The sequence below is a fragment of the Rhinolophus ferrumequinum genome, chromosome 16 (assembly GCF_004115265.2).
Source record: "Rhinolophus ferrumequinum isolate MPI-CBG mRhiFer1 chromosome 16, mRhiFer1_v1.p, whole genome shotgun sequence".
NCBI lineage: Eukaryota > Metazoa > Chordata > Mammalia > Chiroptera > Rhinolophidae > Rhinolophus > Rhinolophus ferrumequinum.
The window spans coordinates 24,956,214-24,973,257 of record NC_046299.1 but is presented as its reverse complement, the minus strand read 5'-3'; the positions used below and the strand labels follow the sequence as shown (position 1 = coordinate 24,973,257).

Here is a 17,044-nt window from a genome sequence, read left to right as displayed (position 1 = left end):
GTATGTTATGAAAAGAAGGTAACTTTTTGCTGGGACCATTTGTATTTTATCCTTTGAGCTTTATCCTTTGCAAGGCTTTCTCAGTCGATATCTTTGGGGTCTCACACATTCTATGGAAAATAAGATTTCACACACAGCAATGATTTTTTTAAATTAGTCAGAGGTGCCAAAGGTAGTATACCAAATTATTGCTACTTTTATTTTTTATAAATAATGCAGACCTATGGTAAATTTACCCAAGAGAAATGAAAATGTATGCTCACACAAAAACCTGCACATGAACATTTATAGCTGCTTTATTCATAATTGCCAAGAATTGGAATTAATTCAAATGTCCTTTAACTGGTAAATAGATAAACAAGCTGTGATACATCCATATAATGGGATACCACCCAGTCATAAAAAAGAATGAACTATTGATAAACACAACGTGGATGACTCTCAAATGCACTAGGCTAACTAAGTCAGGGAAGCCGGATCCGAAAGGCTATATGTTGGCTATACCATTTCTATAACATTTTGGAAAAGGAAAGCTATAGGGAAGAACAACTCAGTAGCTGCCAGAGAAGAGATAAGGGAAGAGAAGAGACAGCAAGAGAGTATTGGGGGGTGATGGCACTATTCTTGATTGTGATGGTTACATGAATATGCATTTGTCAAAACTTATAGAATAGTACTATACGAAAACGTGAATTTTAAATATATAAATTTTAAAAATAAATGCATAAAAGTAAAAATAGGCCCATGGTAAATTCAAACAATACAAGGAAGTCAATAAAAAGTCTCCCTCCCAAATCTTTGTGGTGATACAATAATAGTTCTGTATTTTGAGTGCAGTGGTGGTTACATAAATCTACGCATGTGATAAAATGACATAGAACTATACACACACTTTATACCAATGTCAATTTCCTGCTTTCTGTATTATGCTATAGTTAAGATGTAACCACTGGGGGGGAACTTGGTAAAGGGTACTGGGATCTCTTTTATCTTTGCAACTTACAGTGTGTGTGTGTGTGTGTGTGCGTGCGCGCGTTTAAGTGTCTCTCAACCAAGCTTCCAGACTCTAGTCCTGCTCTCCAGAGATGAACACTATTACAAATTTATTTCATATGCTCTGCATATGAAATTGAGTATCTCATATATGTATGTGTACACATAAATTCATACATACTTTTAACATAAACAGTAGCATATTATACACATTGTTCTGCATCTTACTATTTTTCAACTAACTCTTACTTTGGAGATTTTTCCGTATCACAAACACATGGATCCACGTCATTCTTTTTTCCTGCTGCGTAGTATTCCATCACAGTGGTATAATGATTTATTTCAAGTTTCTTACTGGTGGACAGTCGGGTCTTAGCGAGGAATTGAATTTAAGAAATTTAGAAAATTTTAAAACATGAAAGGTCAGCTGGAGGTGAGACTAAACAAAGTTTTCACAGGTTCAAGACTTGCCTACAGAATATCATATGACCGGAAGGGGAACGCCAGAGGCTAGAGAGGCAAAACGATGGGAAATTTCCTCGGCCAATGGGGAAGCGGTGGGGCGGTCAGAGAATTACTGCCGGGTAGGAGTTTGCTGAAGGGCGCCCTACTGCTGGAGTCAGAGGTCATACGCCAAGCCGAGCTGTCCCCAGGCTGCAGCTCTGACATACCGAAGTGCGTCAGTTATGCACCATGCAGTGATGCGTGGCCATCTCCAGCCTCCGGCAGGGATCCATTCCCCAGGCAGATTCTGAATCCCCAAGGCCTCCAGCCCGCGCGCGTAGGGGGCGTACACGTGGTGACCTGCCTGGGGCCGGTTCCCTGCTCCGGCTCCTCCTCCTTCCAGCTCTTGCTCTGCTTTCTGCAGTATCACGTGCAGCCGCGCCGGGTGCAGGATGGCGGCGGCTGCAGCAGCGGTGGGCGTCAGGCTCCGGGACTGCTGCAGCCAGGGCGCTGTGCTCCTGCTCTTCTTCTCCCTGTCCCCTAGGCCACCGGCCGCTGCCGCCTGGCTGCTGGGCCTGCGGCCCGAGGACACCGCTGGAGGCCGCGTGTCCCTGGAGGGGGGCACCCTGCGCGCGGCAGAAGGCACCAGCTTCCTCCTGCGGGTGTATTTCCAGCCTGGGCCCGCGGCGCCTGAGGCGCCGGTACCCGCACCCACTCTTTCAACGGGGGTGAACGGCACCGGCGACTGGGCTCCGCGGCTTGTGTTTATCGAGGAGCCCCCAGGCGGGAGCGGCTTGGCGCCCAGCGCTGTCCCCACGCGCCCCCCAGGGCCACAGCGCTGCCGAGAGCAGAGCGACTGGGCATCCGACGTGGAGGTCCTGGGGCCCCTGCGCCCCGGAGGCGTGGCAGGCTCGGCTCTAGTCCAGGTGCGGGTGCGGGAGCTGCGCAAGGGGGAGGCAGAGCGGGGCAGCGCGGGCGGTGGCGGGAAGCTCTTCTCGCTGTGCGCCTGGGACGGGCGCGCCTGGCACCACCACGGCGCCGCCGGCGGCTTCCTGCTGCGCGTCCGCCCGCGGTTGTACGGCCCCGGCGGGGGCCTGCTACCCCCAGTGTGGCTGCGGGCGCTTGGGGCGTTTCTGTTGCTCGCCCTGTCTGCCCTGTTCAGCGGCCTGCGCCTGAGCCTGCTCTCGCTGGACCCCGTGGAGTTACGGGTGCTGCGGAACAGCGGCTCGGCCACCGAGCAGGAGCAGGCGCGCCGCGTACAGGCCGTGCGCGGCAGGGGGACACATCTGCTCTGCACTCTGCTCCTGGGCCAAGCCGGAGCCAACGCGGCCCTGGCTGGCTGGCTGTACACCTCGCTGCCGCCGAGCGTCGGGGATCCGGGGGAAGACTATGGCGAGGCAGGGATTCACTTTCCGTGGCTGCCGGCGCTCGTGTGCACCAGCGCCGTGTTCCTGGGCGCCGAGATCTGCCCCTATTCAGTGTGTTCTCGGCACGGGCTGGCCATCGCCTCGCACAGCGTATGCCTGACCCGGCTCCTGATGGCAGCCGCCTTCCCCGTGTGCTACCCGCTGGGCCGCCTGCTGGACTGGGTTCTGCGCCAAGAGATCAGCACCTTCTACACGCGGGAGAAGCTGCTGGAGACGCTGCGGGCGGCAGACCCCTACGGCGACCTGGTGAAAGAGGAACTCAACATCATCCAGGGCGCCCTGGAGCTGCGCACCAAAGTGGTGGAGGAGGTGCTGACCCCCCTCGGAGATTGCTTCATGCTGCGCTCTGATGCCGTGCTCGACTTCGCCACCGTCTCTGAGATCCTGCGCAGTGGCTACACTCGCATCCCCGTGTACGAGGGCGACCAGCGGCACAATATTGTTGACATTCTGTTTGTCAAGGACTTGGCCTTCGTGGACCCCGACGACTGCACCCCACTGCTCACCGTCACCCGCTTCTACAACCGGCCCCTGCACTGTGTCTTCAATGATACCCGGCTGGACACGGTGCTGGAGGAGTTTAAAAAGGGTGAGCAATGGTCTATCTCCTCCCTCTACTACCCCCTTCAAAAATATTACCCTTTCAGAAACATATGAGGCTTCAGGCACCCGAAGCAACTCTCCTATGGTACCAGTAACTCAAGGTACACCCCACTTCCGGACTCCCTGGCTCTTTTCATTTCACTTCTCCCTACCTTCCTGGCAGCTGACTGAGCCCCGGTCCTCTTTCCCTTGACTTGGCTCACAAGATGCCTCCTATTCCTCATTCATTCCATTCCAGTATTTTTTCAGGGCCTAACAATGGCCAGTTATTGTGCAAGATGGAGTCTGGAGATAGTCCTTGGAAGTTATTGCAGGAGAAACCTCTCCTCACGCATTATGGGAGAAATCTCTACAGGTTCCCATAACAAGCAGCCTTTGTTTTAAACTCCTCCCAGTGTTGGAAGCTCTCTATTTCTAGGGCAAACTCACTCCATTGCTGGACAGCTCCAGCTGCTGACAATGTCTTTCTCACATGGAGCAGAAATTTATTTCTCCGGAGCTTCTCTCTGGGTCTTAGTTCTGCGCTTTGAATCACATAGAGTGAGCCTCAGACACCTTAGACATTCTTCCCCCCTATTTAATTTTCCATCAGCTATTCACTCTACACATCAAGTACCCAGGTTGCAGATTAAAAATTGACTAAGGCAGTGTGGTGCTTGTACTTCTGGGAACTGTGGTCCCATGAGGTAGGATAGATGTAGACCTGAGGAAATATTCTGGTAATGGAGACCACTAGAAAACTTGCATATCCAAATGCATGGGGTTTCCTTTAGAGCTGTCATCATCTCTCCCCCACACACACACGCCCTGATGTCATGCTTATAAAATGTTTACTACATCCCTGGGGTTTGTCTTGGAAACTGACTTTTGGAGTTGAGTACAATACACTCAAGAAAAATCAGCCTGGGTACTTTAGAGTCAGTCCTCTTGGCACTCTGCAGTTTGACTGGTCCCCCTAGCTAACTGGAGTTGATCCAGAAGGACCCTTGGTTATTTCTGAAAATCAAATCCACCTTCAAGAGTCACCATTAAGAGCATTCAGAAGACTATCTCACAGACCCTGGAAGCAATTCCAGAAGTGATTTGAGAACAGTGACATGGTTAGAAAAAGGTAGATCCTTCCAGAATGACCATTTTGAAAGAGGCACTCATCTGCACAAAGCAGTTGGCATGTTTATTAAAAACTAAACTAAAGAAAAAAATTCATTCTCTGACTTTAGAATCAGGCTTCAAATGTAGCTTCCCTGTAACTAACAGGAATCTAATTTGTGTGTTTTTTATTTTTTTCGTCAAAAATTCAATCTCATTGCTTTATCATCACAGGTACTCTTAACTCTTTGCATACAGAGAGAAATCGGAGGTCTTCCTCCTGCTACCAAGGGGGAAATGTCAAAAGCTGCTTTTAGCCTTAGATTTCAGGAGAGAATAGCCCTAGACTTTGTACTGGAATCATGAGAAGGGGAGGAAATGTATATATATTGCAGCTGTTTTAGCTCAGTCTGGGCTACTGTCTCACCTTCTTCTGTCTATCTCCTAGTCCTTGCGTGATTCGTTCCCACTGCACTCGGGTTCATCCATCCACTCTTAGAATTATTCTTCTGTTTTGTGTACCCTACAGAAGCGACTCTTGGATCTGGGCCTAAAAGCTGTGAAAATCTGTATTAGTTTGCTAGGGGTGCCATAACAAAATACCATAGACTGGGTGGCTTAAACAACAGAAATATATTTCCTCACAGTTCTGGAAGCTGGGAGTCTAAGATCAAGGTGTCAACAGGCTTGATTTCTTCTGAGACCTCCCTGTTTGGCTTGCAGATGAGTCCTCACTGAGTCCTCCTCCCTGGAGTGTTTTTGTCTGTTCTAATCTCCTAAGGACACCAGGTAGATTGTACTAAGGGCCCACCCTATCAGCTTCATTTTAACTTAACCAACTCTTGCATGTGATAATTAAGACGGAGTGCAGTTAAAATAGTGTCTCATTGACATGTGCTGCCAGAAGACATTTTTAATGAAACTCCTCTGAACTCACTGATTCACTCATTTAGTATTTATTGAGCATTATATGCTTTTAGGCAAGAGTAAGACTGCCTTCAGAAAGTCAACAGTCTACAGGAGCATACAGTGTTAGAATAAGGGCAGCCTTTGGAAGCAGGAATTGTCTTACTAATCTTTGTATCCCCAGCACACGGTGCCGTGCGCACAGTAGGCTGCTCAAAGAAAGTCGATATTGATCTGAAATGAATCCTGTAGCAGAATTTCTAAATCTGGTCTGAAAAAGGCTTGTTAGCGTTCTATTAGTAGTTTCTAATGAAGTAGGTCATGAAAGAGAAGCTTGCCGTTACAGTCAACACCTCTCCAAGGAAGCTATGTCTGCATCCCTTCAGAGCGTTGCTCCTTCTTCAAAGTGTGAATCATGAACCAGCAGAAGTCTCACCTGGGAGCTTTTTAAAAATGCAGAATTTCATGCCTCTAAATCCACAGAATAAAAGCCCGCATTTTAACAAAACTCCAAGTGACATGTGTGTACATTAAAGTTTGAGAAGCATTGCCTTTGGAGAGCCCTTACTAACAGTGATTGGTAGATTTACTTAGAAGGAAGAATTATCAAGGTGGGTGTTCTCTGGCTCCAAGCCATAAAATACAGTGGTCATTTTCTATAAGAATTATGTTTGCATCATAGGTTAGGAGAGAAAAACCACGCTGGACTGTTTTTGTTTTTTTTACACCTTTAAAAATAACTTTATAACTAAAGTCATAAAAGCCCTTCCATGTCCCTCATTCTTTGCATCTCAAGTTTCTTTACCACCTAAACAAACCCCTTAGGCGGTAGGAGAGGAAACTGATAATATTAATAGCAACAACAGTTACTGTTAATTGAGCAACAACTCTGCCAGGCACCAAGCCCTTTACCTACTTAGAACCCTCCAGGGGACGTATTATTAACTCCATTTTACAGATGAAGGAACTAACGCTCAGATCAATTACATGACTTGCTCAACTTTCCATAGCTAATAACTGACTGAAGTGTGATTTGAACTGGGCCTGTAGGACCCCAACACCTGTTCTATTTCCCACTATCGCAGTCTTACTCCATCCCCCATTCCAGAACTCCTGCCACCCACTGGGTTCAAAGCTGGCCCTCTTGACTTGCTGCCCATGGCTGAGTCACTTCTGGTTTCTGCAGATTAGAAATGTAGCTTTTATAATGACAATAATTGCTAACATGCATATTGCATTTTACAAAACATGTCTACCTACCTGCTCCTATCTAACCCTTAACAATCCCACAGTTACAAGTGAGTACCCTAAGACCAGAAGTGTTATGTGGCCTGCCTAAGATCACCACTCAGCTAGTATATTCCAAGGCCCAGATTCAAATTCAGTTCACGTGACTGCAAAGCTCTTGTCCATATGGGATTTTATCTCTAATCTTCCTAGAAGCTCCAGGTCTTTAGACGTGGGGGAAAGGAAAACAGTCTTTCCTGCTAGCATGCTAGCTTTACACAAGGGAACAATATTTCTCCCCCACTGGACAGTTCCTTGAGGGCAGAGAATGAATCTTATTTACTTTATATTCGCAGGATAAGCACAGTGGCCACCATGCCTAGGGGAAGAATAAACATTTATTGAATAAATGGATTTAAATAGCTAATTTCTGCTACATTTCTATGTTTGAGTGAGGCGAACCGTAAGTGCAGAATAATTAGTGTTGTGTGATCCACTGGTGGTAACCGATCTCTCCTCTTCCTTTTCCTGGATTATCTGCCCCAGTTAGTGGCACCACTGCCCCTCTAATCTCCCAGGCCAGAAACCTCTCCTTTACCACCCACCCTCATCCTACTAATCACTATCTTAGTCTGCTGGGGCTGCCATTACAAAATACCATACATTGGGTGGCTTAAACAACAGAAATGTATTTTCTCACAATTCTGGAAGCTAGAAGTCCAAGATCAAGGTTGTAGCTGATTTGCTTTCTGTGAGATCCTTTTCCTGGCTTGCAGAGGGCCACTTGGCTATGTCCTTGCATGAACTTTCATGTGTGCATCTATGGGGGGAGGGAGGGAGAGAGGGAGATAGAGAGAGAGAGAGAGAGAGAGAGAGAAAGAGAGAGAGAGAGAGAGGAAACCAGAACACACTGGTCTCTCCTCTTCTTATAAAGACACCTATTGGATTAGGGTCCCACCCTTATGATCTCATTTAACCTCAGTTACTTCCCCAGAGGCCCAGTGGGGGTTAGGACTTCAACATATGAATTTGGGGAGGGGAGGGACACAAACACTCAGCCCATACCAGTCAGCAAAGTCTGCCAAATATTTGGAACAAAGTTGGAAAAAAATTTGCCAATATTGCATCCAAAATATTTCTTGCACCTATACGTAATTTAGTCCACTATTTCTTCCACTTAGGTTATTCATTGATTTTATTTCAACAAATAGTTACTGAGTACCTGTTGCGCAGGCACAGTGGAGAACACCAATCGTATGGTCCCTCTCTGCATGGAGTTTTCATTCCAATGCAAGAAACAGAAATTAAAGAAATGGGATAATGACGAAGCGTATAAGCATTGGTGCCAGACTGCCCAGGTTGCATCCTGGCCTTGGGCAAGTTACTTAACTTTTTGTTTTGTTAGCTATAAAATGAGGATAACAATAGTATTTACACATCGGGTTGTTTGAAATATTAAGATAATATTGCATCATGCTTATTTAGTAACTGTCATATAATAAATGCTAAATACATGTTAGCTATGATTATTAAATATAAACACAAATCTGTTAGTCACTTGTGCAAATGCCTCCAAAGTTTTGCTTCTTCCAATTTTTGTCTCCCTCAAATTCATCCTCTCCAGTGCTACTACAACTGCTTTAAACTCTCCTGCACTCCCCATGGCCTGCAGGATGAAGTCTAAGCTGTGACCTCGTGACCTGCTCCCTGCCCACCCCCCTAGCCTGGTCACCCTAGCCTCGCCACTCACCACTCCCTGCTTCAGCTGTTTGCTCCAGCAACATTAAGCTTGGTCACACTGTGCTATATCTTTCCTTTGTCCCCTTACTCATGCTGTTCTCTTTGTCAGAAACGTGCATTGCCTGACTAATCCCTACTCCAGTTCCTCCTTTAACACCAAGCACGTGCTTCCTCCTCTGGGAAGCTTCTCATGTAAACCCCAGTTTTGGCCAACGTAATGATTCTATATCTCTATTATTGAACTAACATTATCAGTATTTGTTTATTTGTGCTGCCAACCCATATAAAGAGCAGCTGGAGGGCAAAGACTGTCTTATCTGTCTTTGTAGTGGTAGCACCCTATTGATGGATATGACATAAGTTTTCAATAAATGTTTGTTGAATGACTGAATGAATGACTAAAGGAGGTAAACTTGAATGTAATGGCAGGGATCTGCAGAACTCTAGTAAATGAATCATTAATTGTCTCCAGCCCAATTATTTTGGACCATGCAGCAGGACAAAGTCAAATTTTACATGTTACAAGGAGAGCGTGTCTTTGCTTCTTTAGCTACATCTATTTATTATAACAATCACGTTCAAAGCAGTGTACCAAGAGTTGGGTGTATGAGATGCAATCTCTGCTTCCAAAGAGTCTACAGCCTAATGGGAGAATAGTGGTCTGCTTTGTAAAGCTAGAAAGCGGCCTGGACTCACCTTTCCCCGCAATTCGAACAACGTTACAATTCACAAGTCACATCTCTGCATACACATATATAGATAAGACAGACCTATACATCATTAAAACAAAGTGTTATACTAGAAATATAAAAATGCGTTGAGAACAAGCAGGAAGAGAGTAACTACCCTTAGGTTATTTTGCTTTTATAAAATTTTTACTGAGGTTTATAAGTTTCCGTACTGCATATTCATTTAGAAAATTGAAAAATATAGAACAGTAGAAAAAGTAAGAAAACCACCTGCAGCTAATCATCCCACTATCTTGAAATAATAACTCAATAATTTGTCGTGTTAAAAATATACTGCACATAATAACAACCTTAATTTCTTAAACAGAAAATAAAGGGAATCTATACATAATTGCATCTATACATTCTTCTTCCACAAATCAAATATCCTATTCTAATTCCAAGCGTGGTTTCTTAATATGATAGTATTATTTTCACTATAGTCTCCTTGGGGTTGAGTTCTGTAATCTGGGAAGACTAATTTACAAACGGGAGCCTTAGAGACATACTGAACTTAATTTTTAAAATGTACTACTCTTTTGCTGGATTGCTTTTAGAAGTCAACCCTGAATAGACAACAGGGGAGAGAATTAAAGCCTTGTTCTGAAGTCAAAGGCCTCTGAGCCCTACAGCTCTGGTATTCAACTCAATGAAACAACTTAGCTGTGTTGGGTTAGTAACACCACCTTCCTAAACAAAAGACAGCGTACCCCACATCATGTGGGGCTACTCTGCCTGTAGACTAGCATAGCCACGTAAAATTAGGTAAGATGGCCTACTGCAGCCTTCATACTCAGTCTTCGCTCATTCATGGATTCATTCTTCCATTCAGTAAATATTTACTGAACCCCTGCTTTGGGCCAGGCACTGTGGTGGGCCCTAGGAATATCACTGTGAAAAGAGAGACCTTGAGCAGCCTCTGTGGAGCTGACAAGGAGCCACTTCAGTCTTTGGTCCTGCTGCGTGGAGTCTGTTACTGAAAGTACATCCAAATAGTGAGTAAGTGCTCAGTAACATTTTCAGTGAGGAATAATCTGGTTGAAAAGTCCGTGTTTTGCTTTATCACTCCAAATTCTTTATCACTCTGAAAGCTATGATAGCAGGAAAAGTAATCAACCCGTTGCTTAATTCTTTAAAAAGCTGCCAGACATCAGTGCTGCATTCTTTGTCTTCCATAAAAGAAAATAAAAAGTTACCTTCCCTCAAAGTTGTATTTCCCTGGTGTTAATTAGATATAATGTGCTTTAAATGTGTTAAACATTGCTAAAGAATAATTAGTAATATTTAGAATGAGATGCTTACCTTCTAAACAATAATTAGAGCAAACAGTAAACAAAGTATAGTCCCTCATGTACAGGGAGCAAGAACAAAAGGAAACAAGAAAAATGAAAATAATTAATTACACAAGGCGCTAAAATTGTCGGTTTATATTTCTTTCTTTAGAAATTTTTATTGTGATTGTTGTAATGCTGTTCTGCAATAATTTTTTTTCTCAGCCTGGCAAAAAAGAAATACCAGGTAATAATAGAATCTAAGCTGAAAGGGACACTGAAAGACCTAACAGAGAATCTAATTCACTTTTTTTTTTTTAGATTTAGTTATTTTTTCCAGGGCATAACAGCCTTCATTGTAAAACTATATTTTTATCTACTGTAAATCCCACAGGCTGTGGTTCAATTCAATTTTCTCCTTTTATCATCCTTTGTGAGTCTTCTCTTATTTGAAGAATATAGTGGCTCACCTCATTCCATTTTTTGACAACAAAATACATTTGGTTGTGTTTCTGGATCCCTTAAGGCATTTGGGTGTCTCAGAGGGCGGGGGAGCCTGTGGTCTTTCCTAGAACTCTCTTAAACTGGTCTACCTCTAGACCTACTTTTGAGGACCCCTGGATCTTCAATAACAACTCTCAATCCTCTTTGTTTCCTGCTGTCTGTTCCTTTCCAAATTGAGATTCTTCTCAATTCATTTTTCTTTTTTCCCTCCTTGCCCCCCACCTCCTCCTTCCATGTGACGTTATTCTATGTCAGGCCTGCTGTCCTCCTGGAGCTTGCAGTCAAGTAGGGACATACACACTAACCAGTAAATAATTACAAACGGTGACAAGGGATTTGAAGAAAAAGTGTAGGGAGCTATGACCGCATACGACAAGGAGCCCTGACTTGGTCTTGTGGATCAGGATAGACTCCCCCCTCCTCCGGTGATATTTGAGCTGAGTCCCAAAGGGTTATGAGCAGGAGGACCGTAGAGGAAGAGCTTTCCAGGAGAAGGGAGCAGACCTGCAAAGGCTCTGAGGAAAGAGGGCCAGTGTGGGTGCCCCGCAGGGTTCCTTGGCCATTCAACATCCATTATAGAAAGTGCCACCTCTGCCAACCAATCCTCCTTTCACCTCTAGTGATTGTCAGTGTTAGCTGGGCAATTGAGTGCAGTCACATTCACTGAGTGCCAGGCTGCCAGGGCTCTGGGAGATGGATGTGGATATAAATATGGAAAAGACGCTGCCCCCCAGGAACATGAAAGGAGGAAGGGCCTTGATGGAAATGATGCAAAGCAGCCTGGGGGACAGGCAAGGACATCTAGACAATATCTGTGGGTGAACATGGAAGGGAAGAATAATTCCCCACAAGGATCTGGGAAAACTTCTCCGAGAAAGTGAAAGGAGAAGGACTCTGATAAGCAGTTAGGAAGGGAAAGGGCATCCAAATGAGGCAGGAGCTTGAGCTAGAAAAATAAAGGCAGAGAGGGAACCAGTGATCCATTTGAGTGCTGGCAAAGCAATGATCATGATGTTAATTTGCTTCCAGAAAAATGGAGAACTTCATAGAATGAGGCATTTGTCAAACATAATTTCTGTTCCTTCCAAATGCCGGAATGGTGTCTTCTCACCATTTTTGGTGGTGCTATGTCTAAAATGTTTTATACCCATTCCTGCCTTCCTTAACAAAGGATCCTAAAAATAACTTAATCTTTTCGTGATGACGCAGGAGCATGGTCATGAGAATGTAGCTATATTATGTAGTATTATAAAGCAGTGCTGACTACATTTTTATTTTTCTCTGGCCTCTGGTGATAAGCTGCTATTTATTTTTGAGTCGGCCTCAGGCAAATCCCTGCCTCCACCTCACTCATCACAAAACCATTCTATCTGCGTTTATTTCAGAGCTTCTATTTAACTGAGAAACCAAGTAAATACACATATTGGGAATCGGGTGCCTGGTACACAATAAGCTTCAATCAATGTTTGCTGAAGAAATGATTAATTAGGCTTTGACTGGGAACCTGGGTATGTGGTTGGTGGGACCTGGGATATTCCTTCTGGGACCAGATTCAAAGCCCTGTGAAATCAGACCTCCAGATAATGGGTTGCTACTCTGCTATTTTTACAGTGTTGCTTAGCAAGCCAAACTGCCAACCAACTGAGATTCTAGTGACTAACAACTATTTTTTCATGCCCTGGTGATGCTGGTTACCATGGTGCTCTGGGTGACATGGTTCGTTCTTTTAATAATTATCTTTTAGTGGCTCAAGCAATTTGTGTGTGTGATAAATGTGTTGATTACTCTATTTCCGGTGAATTGGAGCAAGATAATTTCTACAAAGTATAGCCTCTTCTTTTTTTTTTAAACTGGCCACTAGAGAAAGGGACTTTTGTTTTTCCAAATCAAGGTGGTTGCTGCAGGACTGGTAGGATAACATTTTTGTCTCTTTCTGATTTGATAGAAAGTGATTTGATTATATATAGATTTTTAAAAATCTAGCATGTGTTAAGGTAGCTTTTTCTCATCTTATTCCAATTATTCAATATTAAGATATAAACATTAGGAGTTCACAGCCCTTTGTAAATGTAAGAGGCAGTAACTGTTGGCATTGTTAGAATTCTGGCATATCATATATCATCACAAAGAAGCACCCTGTAAAACTAAACTGTTTTTGCAGCCCAGGACTCTTTGGACTTACAAAAGTATAGAATTTTAGAGCTAAAAAAAGTCACCTTGGAGATCACCTGGTCCCATCCTTTAATTTTAAGATAAAGAAAACTGAGTCCCAGAAAAGATAAATAATAAAAACAGCAATCATAAGTCCTTATAGTTGCAAAGCCTTTACATTAGCAAAGATCTTTCCAAAACAGTAACTCATTTTGTACATGTGAAGTCAGTAGAATTTATCCCTGTTTTGTATATGAGCACCTGGGATCTGGAGACATAAGTGTCCTGCTCAATGTTAGTGACTCAAGCAGAACCAGAAGCCACATCTGACTCGCCACCTCAGACTGTGAAGCCCCAGACACAGAGTCATAGACACCTGGACTCAGACCCCAGCACCTGCGTTTACTAGCTATGTGACTGGGGCAGGTCCCTCTACCACTCCGAATGAGGCTTATCTTCCTTCTTAAAAAGCGAATAATAATACTGCATTGTAAGTTTACTGCAAAGGCTAAAGATAATGCCTGTACAGTGAGCACTAAAGACACTCCACCATTTGCTTCTTACCATGTTTCCCTGAAAATAAGACCTAACCAGAAAATAAGCCCTAGTATGATTTTTCAGGATGACATCCCCTGAACATAAGCCCTAATGCATCTTTTGGAACAAAAATTAACATAAGACCCGGTCTTATTTTTGGGGAAACACAGTACATCACTGATCTAGTCAAATGACTAGTATCTAGTTAGACATTTTGTATAAGTGTTCTCTGATCCAGCACATGTACAAGTTATTGTATATAATAAATAAAACGGAGAGCTGTTTACTTTGGATAGGGCCCAGGAAACCAAAATTGAGTTGTGGCAATTTCCTTACATGTCTTTTATCCTGTCACCACTTAGCATGAGGTTTCCTCACCCAAAACTCTGCCCTTCCTCAGGCATCCCAGGCAAATAAACAAACATGTAAACAAATATCACAGTCAGATCAATGAAACCCTTCAAAGCTCCAACCAGTCCACGAAAATGGAATCTCAGACTAGACATCGGAAGGCTTGGACAAGAAGGCAGAGGTATGGTGGGGAGGTGGGGCTGGGACTCCTTTCTTCCCCGCTCTGTTCAAAGCCCTTCTCCTCCCTTGCTAACCCACTCGTTAGGTGCTCAGCATTACTTCCCATTGCTCTTAACACATTCGAGATAGGAAACCTGAGATTTGGCCTCCAGTGTGGAGTCTGCAGGGTGTGTTGGGAAGAGCACGGGCTGTGGAAGCAGACAGACTGGGGTGTGTTCCTTGGCTCTGTCGCTTACTGACTCAGCCTTGGGCAAGTCACTTTATTTTTCTGAGTCTCAGTTTTCTCATCCAGAGATTAGTAGTAATCATCTCATTTTCCAGAGATGTGAGGAACGTATGCACCCAGTGAACAGTAGGTATGGCAATCACTACCATGGCAAAAACTGGGAAAGAGGGTGAACGTAGACCTGTACTCTCAGGAAACAGCCCGGTTTAGATCAGAAACAGTGTGGAACATCTGGACTAGCTGTAGGCGACCTTCACCTGGAATGAGAACCTTCAAAATGGTGAGTTTTAAGGTCACCTCAGGTGTCTGGCGTACTTTCAATAACGCCCCCAAGAACCACTTCTCTCCCTTCTCTCAGGGACCAGCCTTGTTTGATCATAGCCCCTGGGCGGGCCCAGAATTAAGTGATCTCAGGACAACTAAGGCCAGCCCATTTGCCTTTCAATGTGTCTTCCTCACATCTGAGGTGGGTTCCTGGCCTGAGAATATCAGCCAAACTTAGCCAGATCACTCTGGGTCATCGTGGTGATTTTTAAGCCCAGGATCCTTGTTATGTTTAGCCTGAACCTGGAGAACAAATTGGCCCAATAGGCAGCCTCTAAGACCAGTTCTGAGTCTGAGAGGCCTGAAGTTAAAGTATACAGTTTTGTTTAGTTGTGTCTTGAAGCTTTCCACAGACGGCAACTAGGGTGGGTCCTGTTCAATTCCCTGAGTTCAAATATTGGCTGTACCATTTATTAGCTGAGTATCCTTAAACCAATTATTTTTTTGAATGGGGAATAAGCACAATACTTTGATAGAGTAGTGGGAAAGAAGGCAAAATATATATACCCCAAAACCACAGAGCCCTTTAATGGCAGCAAGAAGGCTTCATAATGATTCTCCCTAGTATAACTGGTCCATGTTACTGAGATGAGGAATAACCTCATAAATGCAGTATTTGGGGACAATCTAGTTTTGATGGATAGGATGGGTTAGAGCTGGAAAAACCAAAAGGAGGATTGGTTAGGACATTAGGACAGTCAGCCAGGCTGAGCTGAGCACAGGGAAATTAAAGACGCTTGCAATTGGAAGGGGGGAATCTCTGAGATTCATTACCTCTGGACGCTCCTTCTTAATCTCCTTTACTGGCTCCTGCTACATCATATTCACCGATATATCCTCAGCACTGAAAGCAGGGCCTACCTATATCAGATGCTCAAGTACTTGTTACATGAATATTGCATTTCTATGATCTCTAAATGCTGGAATGCCCCAGGTTCCGCAATGGATCTCTTTGTCTACTCTCACTCCCTTGGTTATTTTATCCATCCTCCCAAAGATATCATTAACTCAAGACTTATATTTCTAACTGCTACTTGACATCTCCAATTGGAGGTCTAAAAGGCATCTCAACCTTAAGCTTGTCCAAAACTGGGCTTCTGCTCTCTTTGCTGAACTTACTCCTTGCACAATATTCCTAAACTCTGTAAATTGCAGTTCCATTCTTACAGTTGTTCAGGCCCAAAGTTCTCTTTCTCTCTTGTCCTACATCCAGTTCTTCACATAGACTCTGCTTTCAGCATATCTAGAGACTCTGACTACATCTCACCACCTTGCTACCACCATCCCAGTCCAAGCCACCACCCATCTCTTATTTGGATGTACGCCAGAGCTTCCTATGAGGTCTGCTTCTACCTTTGCCCACTTTGTGGGCAAATCCATTCTTAATCCATTCTTTTTTTTTTTTTTTTTTTGACGTTTTCTTTTTTTTTTTATTTAAATTTATTGGGGTGACAATTGTTATTAAAATTACATAGATTTCAGGTGTGCAATTCCATATCACATCATCTATAAATTACATCGTGCGTTCACCACCCAGACTTAATCCATTCTTAACACAATAGCTAGAGAACTCCTTTTAAAACATAAGTAGGATCATGTCACCTTTTTTGCCAAAAACAAACACACACACACACACACACACACACACACACACCTATAATGGCTTTATCTCACTCTGAGTTACAAAGTCTTTCCAAAGCTCATACAGCTGCATCTACCCCATCTCTTAGCTCCCTGACCTTGGCTCCTTCTACTGTCCTCGCCCACACCCTGCAACCACCCCACTGGCCTCCTTGCCATTCCTCAACCACATCAGTTACAGCTCAACTCAGAGCCTTTGCATCTTGTTCGACTGCAAAGATATCCCCCAGATATCCTCAGGGCTCCCTACCTCACCACCTGCAGATCTTTATTCAGATAGCAAATTCTCAAGGAGTTCGTTCCTGGCCCCTGCTACCTAAAATTGTAACACCTGCTCTCTCACTCCCACACACTCCCTCATCGCCCTTCCCTGCTTAGCTTTTCCTCTTAGCACAGTGCTTTAGATTTTACATACTTATCCATCTTATTATCTCTCACCTCCACTTACTAGAATGTAAGCTACAGGAGGAAAATTACTTTGTCTGTTGTGTTCATTGATGCATGTGTAGTGCCTAGAATAGTGCTTGGCACATAGTAGGTATTCCATAAACACTGTTGAAAGAATGAAGAAAGAAAAGACTAACTGGAAGAATGTGGGGATTTTTTTTTTTCCTTAGAAGCAAAGGAAAAGAAGGTTAAAATGAGTCTTGGGTTATGACTCTTGGTGACTAGATGGTTGACGGTGCCATTTCCTGCAGAGAA

General features: G+C 44.0%; 1 protein-coding gene across 3 annotated transcripts in view; it reads left to right on the top strand.

The window, feature by feature from the left end:
* The first annotated feature begins 1,750 nt into the window (after nt 1-1,750).
* Nucleotides 1,751-17,044, top strand: part of CNNM1 (cyclin and CBS domain divalent metal cation transport mediator 1) — a 56,590-nt gene continuing 41,296 nt past the window's right edge. Inside the window, exon 1 of one of the 3 annotated variants that reach the window (XM_033131137.1) lies at nt 1,751-3,453. In XM_033131137.1, the coding sequence (XP_032987028.1) occupies nt 1,890-3,453 (1,564 nt within the window). In that variant the 5' untranslated portion in view covers nt 1,751-1,889. The remainder of the gene's footprint in view (nt 3,454-17,044) is intronic. The other 2 variants (XM_033131136.1, XM_033131134.1) reach the window with 2 other exon arrangements.